The 16827-nt window shown below is 50.4% G+C and overlaps 1 protein-coding gene across 1 annotated transcript; it reads right to left on the minus strand.

The window, feature by feature from the left end:
- Positions 1 to 673: 673 nt before the first annotated feature.
- Positions 674 to 14075, minus strand: LOC106825414 (serpin A12-like). The gene is made up of 5 exons (XM_014832151.3): positions 12679 to 14075; positions 6210 to 6860; positions 3973 to 4243; positions 2737 to 2884; positions 674 to 1165 (listed from the first exon to the last, which is right to left on the minus strand). Exons 2-5 carry the CDS (start codon positions 6841 to 6843, stop codon positions 974 to 976), a joined length of 1245 nt encoding a protein of 414 aa, XP_014687637.1. The 5' UTR covers positions 6844 to 6860; positions 12679 to 14075; the 3' UTR covers positions 674 to 973.
- Positions 14076 to 16827: the final 2752 nt, after the last annotated feature.

Raw genomic sequence — 16827 nt, forward strand, 5'->3', positions numbered from 1 at the left:
AGGCATCTGAGCGCCACGACAAGCAGGACCCCCTCGTCCCCAAACACCAGCGCATTGGGCGTTGGCTGTAGGGCACGAATCAGCTGGGGAGAATGAGAGCACGTGAGCACTTGGTGCCCCCTGGTGGTCATGGGCAGACCCTGCAAGGCCGTGATTTATGGGGTCAGAGCGTGGACCCCACTCACTCTTCAGCTGAGTTTGCTAACAGGTTCAAATCCCAGGCTCTAATTTTTGTGCTCTGGAATCAGGCGAACAAAACAAATTCAGCTGGCATCCAACCCCAGCTGCCGCTGCTCCAGGTTGCATCCTTCTCCTGCTGGACCAGCCCCACCCCTGTTTTGCCATCTGCCTGGGTGCCCTCTGAGCCCAGAGCTCCCCTGTGCCCTCTGGGGGAGAAAACTTCATAGCTCACGTGCCAAAGAGCCAAGGCCAAGGGCTTACCAAGGGGAACTAACTTTCCTCAAACAGTGTGCTAGTTTCCTCTGAGCCCCAGAGCCGAGTATCATTGTCCTCATTTCAGAAATACAGAAATAGAGGCTCCGAGAAGGTATGTGGCTTTCCCAAAGACACTTCGTCACTAAGATTTGAACCCAGGTGTGCCTCACTCTGAAGCCCAGGTGCTCGCCCTGGGTCACAGCATCCCCAAATTATCCACCAGCAGCCAGCAGACCTTGGGGGGCAGGTTGTTGTTTATTAAATCACCAAACCCCTCTGCCCACCAGGGGGCGAGATCTCGCCCAGTGGGTGAGGGTGGCACATCTGATCTGACATTTGAATGGGTGGGGAGGGGGCTAAGGGAGGAAACAGCCCACAGAAGCCCCCAGAGCCAGTGCTGCCTGTTTGGACGGTGGTCTTGGGAGCTCATGAGGATGCGGGACTAGATTAGAACATCCCTGTGGCCTCAGTCCCAGTGAGATGAAACGTTTTCAGCTCCAGGCCACGGTTGGGGTCTGCAGCAAGTCCGAATTCCCCCTTATTTCCCAGTAGGATTGTCGATCTTCCCCAAGAAGAGCACTGAATTTGTGACCTTCTCTACAATGATCAGCAGAAAGGGTCTGTTGAGCTTGACGACGAACGGCGTCTCCATGGGCAGCGTCTGTGCTCCGGAGCCCGCAGCCCCCTCTGCACCCTTCTCATCCATCTTCAGCTTAGCCTTGTGCACCGCCTGCAGGAACGGGGAGCGAGGTCAGTGCTTGCCAAGACACTCGGAGGCCATGGGTGGGCCAAAGCAGTGAGAGGCTCAGAGAGGGAGAGGCCTCAGCTAAAGTCGCCCAGCACAGCAGTAACTTGGCTGGTGCCAGCTGCCCCGGGGCTCCTGGCTCCTCTGCTGTCATGGCTGAAGGACGCTGGACAAGCAGATGCAGCGTTAAGGAATATATGGTGCATGGGGAGCATCGGCTACCAGGTGTGGGGGCAGGTGGAGTGGAGTTTCCTGTTCTTCCTGTGACTTACAGGAAGTGCCAACAGTCATAATGGCAGAAAGGGTCTGTTGAACTTTAGGTAGATGGAAGGGAGATGGGGCATCCTTGACCCAGAGCCTTCCACGCCCCCCGCCCCCAGCCCACACACACTCTTTTCATCCACCTGGTGGATGGTTAAGAGGGAGCCAGATTCTCAGTTGGCTATTGAAGGTGACTCGGACCCCAATCCACCCCAGTGCCGTCAGCAGGCCGCTAGCCGATGTTTACATACAGAATTGCAGCCATGAGCACACCTAAGTGTGGAAAAGAAACGAGCCATTGAGCTTGATACATAGAGGCCTACGGGAAAGGGGCAGCTGGCACTGAGTGTTTATGGGAAGTCCATGGCATGAAAACTTAAAAGTGAGAAAATTCTATTAACTGCCTTTCTTCCGCTTGCCAACTGGGAAAATGAATCTGAGTCAGTGCCCACTGATTTAGAACGGTCAGCTCAGCTGGCGACCAGATCCCTCCCAGACTGGCTAGAATTGCCCCCTCTGCGCCAGCTGGTCCCCACTGCCCGCTGCTCCTGCTTTCCCCCTCCAGTCTTCCTTCCATGATGCTGCCCCCACACCTGGCTCTGCTTGTTGAAATCTTTCCCCCCTCAATGCCCTTTTCACCTAAAGCAGGGTAGCCAGATAAAACACGGGACATCTAGTTAAATTTAAACTTCCGATAAATGATGAATTTTTTAGTGTAAGTATATCCTATGAAATGTTTAGGATGTACTTATACTAAAAAAAAAGTGTTCATCACTTACCCGAAATTTGAGTTTAACTGGGTGTCCCACATTCCATCTGCTAAATCTGGGGACCCTACCCCATGTGTCATCTCTCCTTGCCCCCCCAACAGGCAGGTGCTCAGCCTTGCTGGAGACTCTGGGGTCCCCAGCTTGCTGGTGAAGAGCATGTTTACAGCTTACTCCTAACAAGCCTGGAAGCCTTTGAGAGGCAGTCTAGGCAGACCAAGACCAGTTCTAGGCCTGATAAATGTTCCAGGCCTTGATCACTTGTTTGTTACTTTGAATCGACTTCCAAAATAGCCCCAGGAGATGGATATTTCCAATTTTAAAGACGGGGAAGGTGAGGCTTGGGGAAGTTATGTGATTGGCCCAGGGTCACATGACTGGTTAGGGACAGAGCTGGATTTGAGCCCAGCCTGACTGGTGGGTGAAATCCTGGCTTGTACAGCCGCTGTGACAGCAGCTCTGGCCCGGGGCCTTGTGAAGGCTCCCTGGGCTGGGGAGGGGGGCAGCGTCCAGGCCAGGCAGGCTTACCTCGCCCACTTTCAGGCTGCGATGAGGGGAGATCCTGGTGAGATCACCGTGCTCCTCAAAGATTTTGGTGATCCCCAGGTGGGAGAGAGTCTTCTTCAGGTCGTAGGTACTGGTGATGGAAAACCTGGGCAAGGACACATCTGTAACCCTGGGGAGATGAAATTGACAAAGGTGAGCAACAGGGTCCTACCATTTTCCGGGCAGGGCCCAGGATGGATGGTGAATGAGGCATTTGTCCTGCCAGCCCCAGAGGTCTCAGGCCTTCTCCCTGTCCACAGAACGAGGAGGGGCTTCTTAACCCTGGGAACCTGGTCTCAGGACACCCATGCTCTCTGACCTATGTCCCTACTTCCTATCGAACCTGCCCCAGACCCTTGTCTACAGAAGGGTCCTCAAGTCCCCAGTCTCTCAGGGCCCCTTCAGCTACATGGAGGATCTCTCTGCTGATGGCTCAGCCACGCCCAACCCTTGAGGCAGTCCTGAGCCCAGCAGGGCTCTGAGATCTGAAGCCAGCAGAGCTGAGTTCAAATCCACTCTGCCTCTCATGAGCTCTAACTTGGAGCCAATGATCTTACTTCTCTAAGCCACTCATAGGAAAATGATGATGATAATCATGGCACACATTGGGAGGCTGGCTTGAGTCGTGCCAGAGTGGGAAGGCAGAAAAGCTGGGGCCCATGCTGGAAGGTGGATACACATCCCAATAAACATGTAAAAGTACCATGGCTCCAGGCTGAGAATGGACCAGTTATTAGTATAACTTACTTGGGACACACTTCACTGGGTTAGTTATGACAGCACAATTGAAAACATCATTCTATGTACAAAAAACAACAGCTTCCTTTGCCACCCTAAGTTTTTGTCCCTGCACTTTCCCTCTGCCTGGAATCCCATCGTGCCTCTCCCTTCCCTACAGGCCACTATTCAGCCTTGAAGACTAAGCTCAAATGCCATCTGCTCTGTGAAGCCCTCTCTGACCATGACCGTCCACCAAATTTTTGCTCCATCCACTGCACTCTCACAATTTTTATGCATCTTCCTCTAAGAGCAAGTGTTTCACTATATTCCTATGATTTTTTTTCCTGTCTACTTCCTACCAAAATATAAGTTAATTATGGAGGCCAGAATAGGGCTTGGCCATGGGGTAAGAGGTCAATAAATTGGGGATGGAAATAATGAGAATGGAGGGACAAGAGGAAGAAGGAAGAAGCTGCATGCGCCGGGCACCCTCTTTACCTTCGTGTGATTAATCTTTTCCATCTGGCAAAAGTGTCTGTCCTCAAGGCTTCCTCCACCTGCTTCATTTTGCCCTCATCAGGAAGAATGAAGGTGGCAGTGATGTTGCCCTGGTAGGGCGTTTCCAGGACGGTGCAGGAGAGCTGGTCGTCATGGCCCACCGCATACATGCCCCCACGGAACATCATAGGCACCCTCACTGGCTTGTTTCCATCCAGAATGAAATCTTCCTCTTTAGTTGCTTTTGGATCAAATTCATGTTCCCACCTGGCTTAAGTTGGAAGAAGGACAAAGTGACATGAGCATCCTGTGGGAGAAGAGGTGAGCAGATCCAGCTAACCATTGTTCTCTGTTCACACAGACTCAAGGAAGGCGTGTGGGTATTCTAGGATATCAGGGCAGGGCCCCAGGAATTCTTGCCCTCATGCCATGCCCTGAAGACTTCTGGTGAGATAGGATGGGGCCCGATTATCAGTTCCCAAAGAAGCCAAGACCAGGGCTGCTGAGCTGAGAGGGGACCTGTAGACTATCCCAAACCCAGGTGCTCCTGAGGCCGAGAAGCCTGTGGACTGTGTCCCAGCAGAGGGGACTGGATTATACTTAGTGGGGGCTCTTTGGGTCTGATGTGAGTGAGAATGCTCAACTCTAGTCTGTCAGCCCTGGAGGGGCTGCTCTCAGGTGGCACTAAGAAAACATGTGGAACAGGCTGCCCTCGGGAGCCTGCTGAAGAGCAGTGAACACTCAGAGCTGGGCCTTTAGACCCTTCCTTTCTGACCCTGACGACTCTTTCACACTATTGGGCACAAACTCAGACCTCAGTCTTTTCACACTCACTACCCTCAGAGTCCCCAGTATAGGGCCTTGAGGGCCAAGCCCCTGAATTCAAATTCTGGCTTCACTGTTCCAAAAGGATGACCTTGGACAAGTGTCTCTACCTCTCTGGGCTTCAGCATCCTTATCTGCAGAATAAGCATGTTGATGGGTACCTCATAGGTACTGCTGTGAGACTGAGTAAGAAAAGGCAACACACCTCAGTGACTGTGTATAGTGAGTGTTGAGTGGATACTAGTCATCATCAGCATCATTGTTGCTGTGCTCTGTTGTAATCTAGAGGGTGTGGGGATTTGGAGAAATTCTAGATCCTCCTTTTTCCCTCTGCCTAAGGCAGACTGAGATTTCGGTCTATAATTATTATTCCTTTTTTCCTCTATAGCCATCAATCTCCCATGGATTTGGCAAGAGCTGAACTTCCATATTTAGGACTGTGTAGCTGACAGCCCAGCAGTGGTCTTGCCTAGCTGGAGGGCTTTTGGCCTCTGATTCTCACCTATGTTGGCCAACCTTTGTGTGTGCACGTGGTGTGTGAGTGGATGTGTGGGCATGGGGGTACGGATGAAGCTTGGATTTGGGGAAATTCTTCCATCTTCTTTTCGGTCTCTCACGCTCAGATTTGGGGAGTCTGCAAAATGTGGTGAGAGACCAAGGCACCTACCAAAGTAATCATCATCACTATCATCAACACCATCGCCATCCTGGGTGTCTACTTGGCATGATGGAAAGCACACAAGCCCTTGGGTCAAGAGAAGTGGGTTCTAGTCCTGACTTTCACTGATTGGGCTTGTAAATCTGAGTAAGTCAGTTAATCTCTCTCTGAATTTCACTTTCCTCATGTAAGAAATGGGGAATAGAGGGGCTGGCCCCGTGGCCGAGTGGTTAAGTTCGCGCACTCCGCTGCAGGTGGCCCAGTGTTTCGTTGGTTCGAATCCTGGGCGCGGACACGGCACTGCTCATCAAGCCACGCTGAGGCAGCGTCCCACATGCCACAACTAGAAGGACCCACAACGAAGAATATACAACTATGTACTGGGGGGCTTTGGGGAGAAAAAGGAAAAAAATAAAATCTTTAAAAAAAAAAAAAAAGAAATGGGGAATAGAATGTCACTCCATCTCTACAACCAATGTTGTGTTAGGATAATCAGCAATAATGCAAATGCACAAATGGAGAATAATTTAGACTTCACAAAATTCATTCTTCGTACATTTTCACTCTGAATCTCAATAACCACCTTATGAGTTAAGTATCCAGGTACCCATTTTGCAGATAGGAAAAGTGGGGTTCGAGAGACTAATTACATATGAATTCAAGGTCACAGAGCAAGCAAGTGGCCAACCCAGGTTTTTAATCCAAGTCTGCTGGTCATCCTATCCTTTCCACACCAACATGCTCCAAGCCTTACCTCGAAAGAAAATACAATTTATAAGAAGCATCACTGTGCCAGGGTCTATATTCTTGATCAGGTTGTTGATTTTCCCCTGGGTTTTCTGACTGACATAGTCATTGATCTGCTTCTGAGTATTTTCCATGTTCTGGAAGTTGGTGGGGACAGTATCTGTATCGTACAGGTTCTTGACATTTGTCAGAAACTTCTCTGCTGGCCGCAACCTCTGGTCGATAAACAAGGCATTCTGGAGGCTCAGCTCACGATCCTGGTCCCTCTGGCTCAGGCTTTGGATGAGGAAATGAAAGGCCTCATGAAGGTCTTTCTCCAGCATATTCCTGAAGTTGAAGCCGTCTTTGATCTCGTCCAGGGTGGAGTCCTGGGCCCCCAGAGACAGCATGGAGAAAGCTATGGAGATGCTCAAGGGGGATATGAAGATGTTTGTGCTGGGGCTGCTGGAGGCCAGCTTCTTGTAAAGCTTGAAGCCGAATTCTGTGTTCCGCCTTGCGAGCTCCTGGACCGCCCTACTTCCCTTCCACGCTCGGGCCTGCCACCCAGCTCCGTGATTCTTTGGAGAGAAGTTAGGCTTCAGGAGACCTTCCACAGTAAGGAGGCCAGCCAGAAGCAGGCCCAGGCCCAGAGCAGGGTTCATTTTCCTTGGAGATTGTCCTGTTGAGTAGTAGACATGAGGTTAGCAGAAGAACGAACAAAAGAACCCATTGACCACCTTATCTTATCCACAAGGAAGACCTGATGAAAGAAATGATGCAGTGACCAGCGTGTGCTGTGCATAGCGGTTTATAAGTGCTTTGACGTCCATCACGGCTTTTAATCTTTACAATCACCCCAGAGACTAGAAATGATTGTCCCCATTGCATAAACGACAGCCCGGAGCATAGAAGACAGCTCTTGTTTGTGTACCCCTCTCCTCTGTCTTAGAGTAACAGTATCTCAATTTGTTTGAGGAACTGCTTCCTCCACTCTGTTGGATCACAATAAGAATACCCTACAGTGTGGGCAGGTGACCTGGGCTAGGCAATCATTATAGTCCGTTCCCCTGTAACACTGGTTAAGGAATGAGAGTGTGGCCAAAATCAGATTAATCAATGTCTTTCCCTAAGAATGCAAAGCCCTTTTAACTCTGGGGTGACTGGCTTAGTGATACAGCTCTGGAGCTGAATGTGGCCATGACTTCCACATATAGAAGGACAGAACGGAAATAGAGATGGAAAGAGAGAAATAGGGAGACATGCTTGGCGACATCTTTGGAATCCCTGGATCAAACTTTACCTGAAGCCCAGATACCTCTATTTTATCAAGTTATAAGAACCAATAAGTTTTCCTTTTAGGGTTGGCTGGTTTGAGTTGGACTTTTTTTCCTTACAACTAGAAGAATTCTGACTTATTTGCAGAAATAAAGTCTAAGATCCCATGGTCTGTAAGTGGTGGATACCCACCCCAGGAGAACCCAGATCTCTGGGAAACCTGCTTCCCTACACATTTCCCAGGGAAGAGAAGAGGGTGGTGTCATGAAGGAGAAAAGCCAAGTCTGCCTGGCTCCAGGGCTGCTGCTCATTTACCCAGCTCTCAGCTTTGACATCTCCCAACAAGACTTGAGCTTTGGGAGGACAAAAGCTTCATTTTCTGATTTCCCTTAACATCCAGTCCTAATGTTGCAGAGCTGCCAAAAGTATGGTAATCCAAAGAGCGCGTTGATTTCTCTAGTTGGATATGCTTCTGTTGATGATTTTTATGCTAATTTATATGTCAAATGAGGGCAGGTTTCTTTGCTTGGTCCTCTGTTATCGCTTACTATGTACTTTCCTATAACTGACATCTTTATTTGTCTGCAATCCCTGGGAAATAGTGTGACCTTCAACGATAAAGGCTGTTCGTGGTTCTCTTAGATTGAGTTCCTGAGCAGCAGAGCCTGAGACAAGGATTCAGGCGTATATTGTGTGCTTTTAGGAGGAGCCCCTTGGGAAGTAATGGAAGCAGGGCAGGAGGGGGAAGGAACTGAGCAAGGATGTGGCTCCACATAATATCTAGCCTTGGCCCCATCCAGAGGGGAGGGCCCTGAAGCATGAGCCACATGACAGCATTAACCCTGCGAGACGAAGGGGCTGGACTTACGCACCGAATCAGTCAGTCGGTGGCTGTGATCTGCCTCCAGGATGCAGGGCGTGGGGTACAACTTCCTGGGTCAATTAGCTCCTGCCAGCCAAAGACAGTTTTCTGGAGAGGGGCGGGCAGCTGTGAGCTGCTGGTAACCAACCCTCACAGCACCCCTAGCCTAGCAGAACTGGGTTCAGCACCAACGGGGTCCACTGCAGCTCGATGCCTATGCCTGGCACGGAGTAGGCTCTTTCTAGTTGACTGAACGAGAAGATGAATGAACGTCAGCACGGGGCTTCCACCGAGGAGTGCCCCAAATGCCCAAGTTCTTCATGGCCCCAAACCCTCTATGCCGGGCACCGTGGATACAGCCTTCATCATAGTAGACACACTCTTCAAAGAGCTTGTGGTCCAGTGATTGGAAATTCTAGTGGATTCTACCCACTGCTTCCCATGCGCCCCTTCCATCTTTAACAGAACTTCGTTTTCTTTCCAAGTGTCTCCCCTTCCCCAAGGCAGCCCATATGCCTCAGGGACAAGGGCCCATCCCCAGCTCCAAGGAGGGTCCTGGTTGGGAAAGGGTGATCTCAAGTTCCCTGCTAGTGATTGGTTCAGGATTCCGGCCTGATCCCATCAGTGCACAGCGAGGTTCTGCCCTGGTAGTCATTCAGGGAGGGGCACACGGCTTAAGGGATCCAATGAGGGTGAATTTCGGGGCTCTGTTGGAATGTTGGGGTGCCGCCCTCTGGCTTCCTCTGGATGTCCTGGGCAGGAAGGTATAGATGCCAGAGACTACCACAGCCACTTGCCCCATGAGGGAAGTGACTGAAGGACAAAGCCAGAATGCAAAGAGGGTGCATGGAAGAGCTTTGCAGAGAAAGTGGAGCTGGGGCCACGGATCAGGCTAAGCGGAGCGCGCTCTGCCTCTAGACTCCCAGACATGCTGGTGTGAGTTACGTGGTCAGCTACTCAAAGCCGGAAGCATCCTAACAAATACAAGTGTATATTGGAACAAACAAAAAAGCCAGGACAACCAAACAGTGAGGGGTCCTGGCTCTGATCTCACTCCTTATAGCTGTGTGATGCTGTGGAAAGGACTTCCCCTCTCTGAGCCTAGGTGATATCTAAGCATCTTCCACTCCTAATGATCTAATGTTTGGTAAAAATTAAAAATAGCTAGTAATGAACAAGGGCTCTAGGGGCTGTCTGAAAATAGATTATAGAAGAGAAGATTAGTAAAATCCCAGAGAATGTGTCAGATAAAAGAAAGAGAATAGAATATGGAAAAGATGCCATGTCTCTGGTTAAAGGGCTGGACTGTGTGCCAAGCACGCCTGGATTAAAGATAGAGGCTTCCTGTATTCAGACTGGATTGCCGCCCATGTGCGTGCTCTTGCCCAAGGCCCAGGAGTGGAGACGCTGAGACCCGTCCGTCAAGGAGCCCAGAGAACATTCTCAGCAGCAGGTTTAGCAGCCGGGTGAGATGCAGGGCTGTTGAGAAACCTGCCAGCAGCATGCCTGAGTCAGGGCGGGGCAGGGCCAGAACCCGGAGCAGGGAAGGGGAACTCCTGGAAGCACCATCCCAGACACATTTTCTGGCACAGACGGCTCCACACATAGTTTCACAGCAACTGGTCCATCAGGGACCCCTGAAAGCTTCTTCTTCTTCACCAAGTTTCAGGAACAAAAACTGATTATGGAATTAGAAGTCATGGTCTTGATCTTCTCCTGCTTATGGTTCTTATGGGAAACCTCCTTACCCTTCAGAGCCTCAGTATCTTTGTCTGTTAAATGGGGGGGGAGGGGGCCGGGGGAATACTGTGAGCTCCTTCCCACTAGATGCTGCCACTCAGCTCACTGCCCCATCCCTTGGGACCCAGCCCACACCTGCCAGGTCTCAGGTCCCCACCTCCATAAGCTTGCGTCACTGTGGTCCCCACGGGCCTCCTGCCCAGGCCCACAGAGTACCGACAGCTGGCCTTTCTCCCGCAGACAGCCCACACCAGCCCCATTTCTGGGCCTTTCCATGTGTCATCACAGTCCCTACACTGAGCCAACCTTGTCAGATGGGAACCAGTCCCAGATGGCTGAGTAAGGTGATTTTTTTATTCCATCAATTAAAATAGCTGACTGACTGGTTATTTCCCAATAAATTGATAGATTGCCCAAGCTGAGCAATGCTTTGTCGGTTTCTATTTTGGAGTGTGTGCGTATGCGTGTGTGTGTGTGTGTGTGTGTCTGGTTATCACTTTAAATAAAATAAGTAAACAAAACAAAGAAAAAAACCAAGATAGAAACCAAACCGTTGAGGGGACACCCGGGCAGATGAAGCTATAACCAGGACTTCCCTTCTTCTCTGACTATCCAGGTCCCACATTCTCCATTAACTTGGGAAAATAATTTCCTTCTCTTACGAATAGATAAAATAGCATGGCACTGACCCAGGAGTCATTCAGCCTGAAGACAGAGCCAGACCAGGTCCACAGCAGGGATAAACCGGGAGCCCTCTGGACAAGCAGCTCAGAACCTTAGGTCTACACAGGGCTGGGCTACCCATGGAGGGCTCCCAGGAGGGGCAGCCCACACCCGCTTTCTCTGCCCACACCATCCTGATAAGCTTAGTAATTGGAATTAGTCAATCAAAGCCAGTCAGGGGTGGGGACAGTGAGATGTGACAGCACCTTCAATAATAGTAATATTGGTAATTTTACAAAGTACTTTCACACAAGTTATCGCCAGTGGTTTGGGAAAACAGTACAATATAAGCACACACAGGATACGAAGGAACTCACCGCAGGGAGGTTTAGAACGACTGACTTCAGCGGGAAGAGACCTTCCCCAACCCTCTCATGATGGTTTCTATCCTCTCTCTCTTTTCCCTGTGAGGAAACCGGCAAGGAGGAGTTTGTGTGGTGTCCACCCACAGGCCAATGAGACTAAAAGTCTAGGAGGCTTTGGATGAGTTCCCCTCGTCCCCAACGACCCGAGACCTAATGAGTGAGTGTCATCCAGCCAGAGTGCCCCCCTCAATGAGTGGCCTCTTCCCGCACAGGCTGGACACTGGCGTCCTGCCCTGCCCCAAGGAGCCCCAGGCCCTCTGAGACCGCAGCTTTCCTCCAGTCTTTTCTGGAGTTCCCCATTGAGTGCACAGTACTTGGATAAACTCAGTACCCTCCTTTGGGCCGAGGGTCTGAGGGATCCTTCCTAATGATGTGCTCGAGCGTCCCAAAAGGCCAGCGCCAAAGCCCTGGACTTGAGGAGACGTCCAGGCATGCTCTGTGGTCCACCCACCTTAAGGGATTGGTACTGTGTTAAGAGGAGATCAATCCAGACATATTTGAAGTTCAGTTCTCATTTTGTAAAGCAAGTTTAGAACATAAGTGGTAGGAAGACGTAACCCCTTTTCCCTGTTGGAAGTGAGAGAAGATCCACAAAAGAAATCTAATGATCATTGCAAAAGACTTCATCCTTCTTCTGGGAAACAAAGAGGATGCAACACTCCAAATTGTCCCTGGAGATTTCTGCCTTCATTCTCTTAAGAACTCCTTCGAGCCCTCACTGGTGCCAGGCGCTGGGGCATCAGAGCAACACCCAGGGAAGGGTCTGAGCCAATGCCACTGACTGACCCCCAGCCTCCTTGGAACCACACGTGGAGCTCTCACCCCTGAGAGGCAAAGCTCCCCGCCTTGCAGCCCTGTGGACTTCTCCAAACCCTCAAGAACTCTCCAGCTCTCTGCCTGACCTGTTCCTCCTGCCTTCATTCTAGGATGAGGGAATACACGAGTTGGAAAGACCAAACGACCATCAACTTTGACGCCACTTGTGCTATAAAGGGGAAACCAAGGCCCGGAGTGGAGCAAGGAGCCAACCAAGGTTACAATGTGCGTTTTTTGGGGATCAGAGAGGAAATCCAATCCATTAAGGCAATTCTTCAAAAATGCATTAAATAGGCTGCTTGGCCTTTCTCCATGGAATAGTGAACTAAAGGATACAGCCTCTGTCCTTGGGGAGAGAGGAAGATACACAAATAGCTCACAGAGAAGGCTGACCTCAGCCAGAGCCACAGGGCGGGGTAACCTGAGTTGGAATGGCCCCCTTGTCGCCCCAGACAACCCCCATTCCCACACCCACCAAAGTTTTTCTTCTAGAAAAGCGCTGGAGGTGGACATCCAAGAAAATGAATCAGGGTCTGTCCAAAGATGCCCAGTGCACTCTTCTAGAGAGAGGTTTCCCAGATTTGGGGCTCCTCCAGAACTTTCTTCAACACATCCAGCCTGGGACTGACTGTACTGTGTCCTCTGGCAATCTGAAGACACCCTTCCGTGCAATGAATAAGCCCTCGACCTTTTCAAAGGGAAGATGCAGTACTCACAGCGCATTCAGAAGAATTCCCCGGAGCCAGCCAAACGGATGTGCTTTTCTTGCTTTATTATTTATACTTCCATGGCCTCTTGGAAAAGTAGACTGAAGGCCAATAAAATTAACTGACCCAAGTGGGGCAGATGAAAGATGCTGCGGGAGCAATGGCCACGCCACTTCCTCAGGGGCTTCTCTTCATCCCCGGAGGCAGCAGCGTGATATTTAGACCACACCTGCTGGGCTGTGGCTTCGCTAATAAAGTCCATTCATATCTTTTGCAACTACTGTGTTTCCCAATCTTTGTGGGTCTGGAAGCTGGAGCATTCACCAGGTAGATCAGCCTATCGTCCTGATGTTAAACGTCCAACCCAAATATCGCCATGGTCGTCAGTGGGAAGCAGTTGATCGCTGGGTTTCTTGGGGTCATTCTCGTTACCCCTCATTTGTTTTCTTTCGCTATTTTCCAAGTTCTTTACAGTTTCTATTCCCTTAGCTCACGTGGCGTCGTTTCTAGAACGAGGACCAAGGAGAGATGAATAGAGAATTAAATACATGGTTTCCGTCGGGGGTAACAGCAATTGAAAATTCACACCAAAGTTTCGGATCCTTCAAGAAAGTTACAAATCCTTTTCCAATGGCATGTTTGTCGTGCTGGAAGAAAGAGACTATCGTTGTTTTTTTTCCCCGCACTTACTTTTCTGTATTTTCCAAGTTATCTTTAAGGAACGGGTATGACTTTAGAATTAATTTTTAAAAGATTGAAAATAAAATGAAGTTGTTATCTTCAGGTTTATCAGCTAGAGAAGTGCTAATGATGTCTGAGAACCTTTTAAACCACCTGATCCTGGGATAAAGAGCGATGAGTCCAGTGAAGCTATTTTCAATTCTGCTGTCTCTAATGAACTCTAACAAGCAGAAAAGTCGTCCCTCTGTTCCTTCCCCATCTGGTGATGTTATTATAGTATTATATGACCGTAGCACCAAGAGCTGTAAGCAGTGTTTTCCCTTCCTTTGGGATGTTACTTTTAACAGAGACATGACTCTCGTCCACAAAGCTGTATGGAGTAGATGACCCAGCGAAGCTTCTAGAAAAGAGGTGACACCGGCTCTTTCCCAGGCCTGGTTCAGCATGTCCTGATGGACTCACAGACCAGACCAACCAGGCCGTGGGGATGTGGGGCTCCAGATCTGGGAGAATCAGGAGGAGCTGCTGGAGGAGGCTCTGAGCCGCCACGCTTCCGCGCGCAGGGAGGCAGGCCTGCGGGCCAGGATGCGTCTGGGTCAGATACACCGCGTGAGCAGATGGGGCAACAGCCCTGCTGTCGGGCTCTGCTCACCGAGGGGTGCAGACAGGAGTGCACCCCTGACAGAAGGACGAGCAGGGGTGAGGGCAGTCGCCCCATCGTGGCTGAGGCTGAAAGCTGGCCAGGTAGGATGACCCAGAATCCAGGTCTGTGCCCTGGTTTGCGAGGGAAGAGCCCTGCCTGCTAATGACAGGGTGAGGCCTGTGTGAGTCCATGGCCACACCCGCTGCCCGCCCTAGACACGCTCTGCTCCAGGGCCAACTCCCACAGGAGACGCTGGGGAAAGGACCAGGAGCGACATCACCATGGCCGGGTGGGGAGCCGGCTGAGCGGCACAGGACTGAACTGGGGATGTTTGAGCTCAGACAGTACCCAGAGGCCAGGAGGCCACAGTGGGCGAGAGCCACAGGGGGCTGGAGGCCAGGCCGGGGGCTAAATCTCAGTGAGGAGCTGCCCGCCCCTGCTGAGAACAGGGAGCCCTGCATCAGCTGTGGTGGCCTTGTAGGGGTGGGTGTCGGTGGGAAGCAACAGGAGGATGACTGTGGAAGGACAGCCCCCTCCCAGCGCCATCGGAGGCTGCAGCCTAGACTTGAGGCTGCCCCAACCACCTGTAAATGGACAGACTCGAGGCCCGTGGATTTGAGCCCAGTATCCACCATGGGCTGTGGGGTGAGGATGATTGTCCAGTCTGGGGACATTGCAGTGAGCTGATGGGGCACAGGCTGTGGCGCCAGGCTGGTGGGCAGCCCCAGTATGTTTGTACAGCACGGCCATGTGTAGGGGTGAGAGGGGAGCAAGGAGTTTCCAGTTTCACCCTCGCTCTTGGGTTCTCCCAGATGCTGGGCCTGTGAGAGATCTAGAAACATGTTAGGACCATGCCATACCCTGACTCCAAGAGCCCGGGTGTGGTGTGAACACAAGAGCACAGAGATACGGCCAAGCTTACTGAAGGCTGAGGTGGAGGGAGCTCTGGGACGTGAGAGCATGCAAGAGGCACCTGATCCCACCTGAAGTGCTTAGGACGGCTTCACAGATGGGGCACTCCTGAGCTGGGTTCTGAAGGATGAGTAGGAGTTCTCTATAGAAACTGAGGGCAAGAGTAGCACAGCAAAGATCCTGCAGCCTAGAGAATGTGAGTGAATGCCTCTAGAAAATGTGACTTTGGGCTTCTGTTTCCTTTTCTGAAAAATGGGAATAACCCCCCTCTGAAGCGGTCATCTCAGCCCTGGGAGCACGTTAGAATCATGTGGGAGCTTTAAACATATCCATTCCCTGAATGTCCCTCCAGAGAGTCTGATTTGTGGGTCTGGGATAAAGCCTGGGGCAGGGCGCTTTTGGGACCTCTCCTGGGGATTAAACGAGCATCCAGGGTTGAGAACCTCTGCTCCAAAGCAAGTCACTCCCACCTGATGGTTGTGGGAAGGGTCTGGGCCGTCTGTGAAAACACTGTGCCTCCTTCCACCGGCAGGTATCCAGAGCCGCTGTAAAGCTATAGCAGTTCCGACAGTGAGGCGTCAGCACAGAGACAGACACACTGACCAGTGGAGCAGACCAGAGAATCCAGGACAGACCCGCCCGAGAAGAGTGACAAAGGCACCACAGCAGTTCAGCGGGGAAAGGATGGTCCTCCCGACAGATGGTGCTAGGAACACTGACATCCATGCAGGGAAAAGTGAACCTTGACCCCATCTCACTCCATATACAAAAATTGACTTAGGAAATCTTTGACTCAAATGTGAAAGGTGTTAGCATGGGCCGTAAGAAACTGCTGATACTCAAAGACCACAATTATCAAAACAGTAAAGCTTCTAGAAGAAAATAGAGTAGAATATCTTCAAGACCTTGAGATAGGCAAAGACTTCTAAAATGGCACACAGAGGGCACTAACCATAGAAAAACGATCAGGAGAACCTCATTAACATTAAGAGCCTCTGTTCGTCAAAAGCCCCCTGAGAGAGTGCACAGGCAGGTCACAGACCGGGAGAAGGTACTTAGAAGACGGGTGTCTGATAAAGGATTAATACCTGGTTTTGAACATTTCTACAAATCAGTCAGGAAAAGACAACAACTTAAACAATAGGCGAAGACCTGAACAGATACTTCACAGAGGACGACAGCTAAACGGCCTATAAGCATCTGAAAATGCGGCCGATGTCATCAGTCATCAGGACGATAATAAAACCCCAGCGAGATACCACCCCACACCCACCAGTGTGACTAAAATTAAGAGGACTGACAACTCCAGGGTGTGGAACAAGTGGAACTCTCTTCCACGGCCTGTGGGTGTGTAAAGTGGCATGTGCATTGTGGAAAATTACTTGTCAGGATCCATTAAAGCTACACCGTACTTACTCTTTGACCCACTAATTGGACCCCAGGGTATAGACCCAACAGAAACGAGTGCTTGTGGGTTCACAAAAGGCAGATACTACAATGTCCATGGCAGCTTTCTGTGATAGCCCCAGAGTGGAAACAACCCAGATGTCCATTAATAACAGAATGAGAAAAGAAGGAATCCAGCCACCATCCCGGATCATCATTTCCGTTCCCATGGTGACCCCACGATGCTGTTTTTCGCAGGATCCCCAGTCGGTGCTCATGACAGGTAGCCATGGGAGCCGACGACCAAGAGTATGAAACGCTGTGCAGCCCAAATCACATTCAAACAAATTAAACTGAAACTTTGAGCAATAAGGTAAAGATTGAGTTAACGAAAACCTAACTTTATTCATTAAACTCCAATTGGTGTGCCATAAGTGATTTTAAAAGAAAACTAGCATTTTTAAACCAATTTCCAACAAGATCCTAGATTACCCCAAGAGGTTTCAGTCCACAATGTTCAAAGTCTTTTCATACAA

Source organism: Equus asinus, chromosome 7 (genome assembly GCF_041296235.1).
Source record: "Equus asinus isolate D_3611 breed Donkey chromosome 7, EquAss-T2T_v2, whole genome shotgun sequence".
NCBI lineage: Eukaryota > Metazoa > Chordata > Mammalia > Perissodactyla > Equidae > Equus > Equus asinus.

What these genes read in the sequence shown, in the direction of transcription:
- LOC106825414 (XM_014832151.3), bottom strand. Translation starts at nt 6,843, where the DNA reads ATGAACCCTGCTCTGGGCCTGGGCCTGCTTCTGGCTGGCCTCCTTACT. An exon ending in AAAAGATTAATCACACGAAG is followed by an intron (nt 2,885 to 3,972) that starts GTAAAGAGGGTG and finishes TCATCTCCCCAG; the next exon opens with GGTTACAGATGTGTCCTTGC. An exon ending in GCAGCCTGAAAGTGGGCGAG is followed by an intron (nt 1,166 to 2,736) that starts GTAAGCCTGCCT and finishes CCGTTCCTGCAG; the next exon opens with GCGGTGCACAAGGCTAAGCT.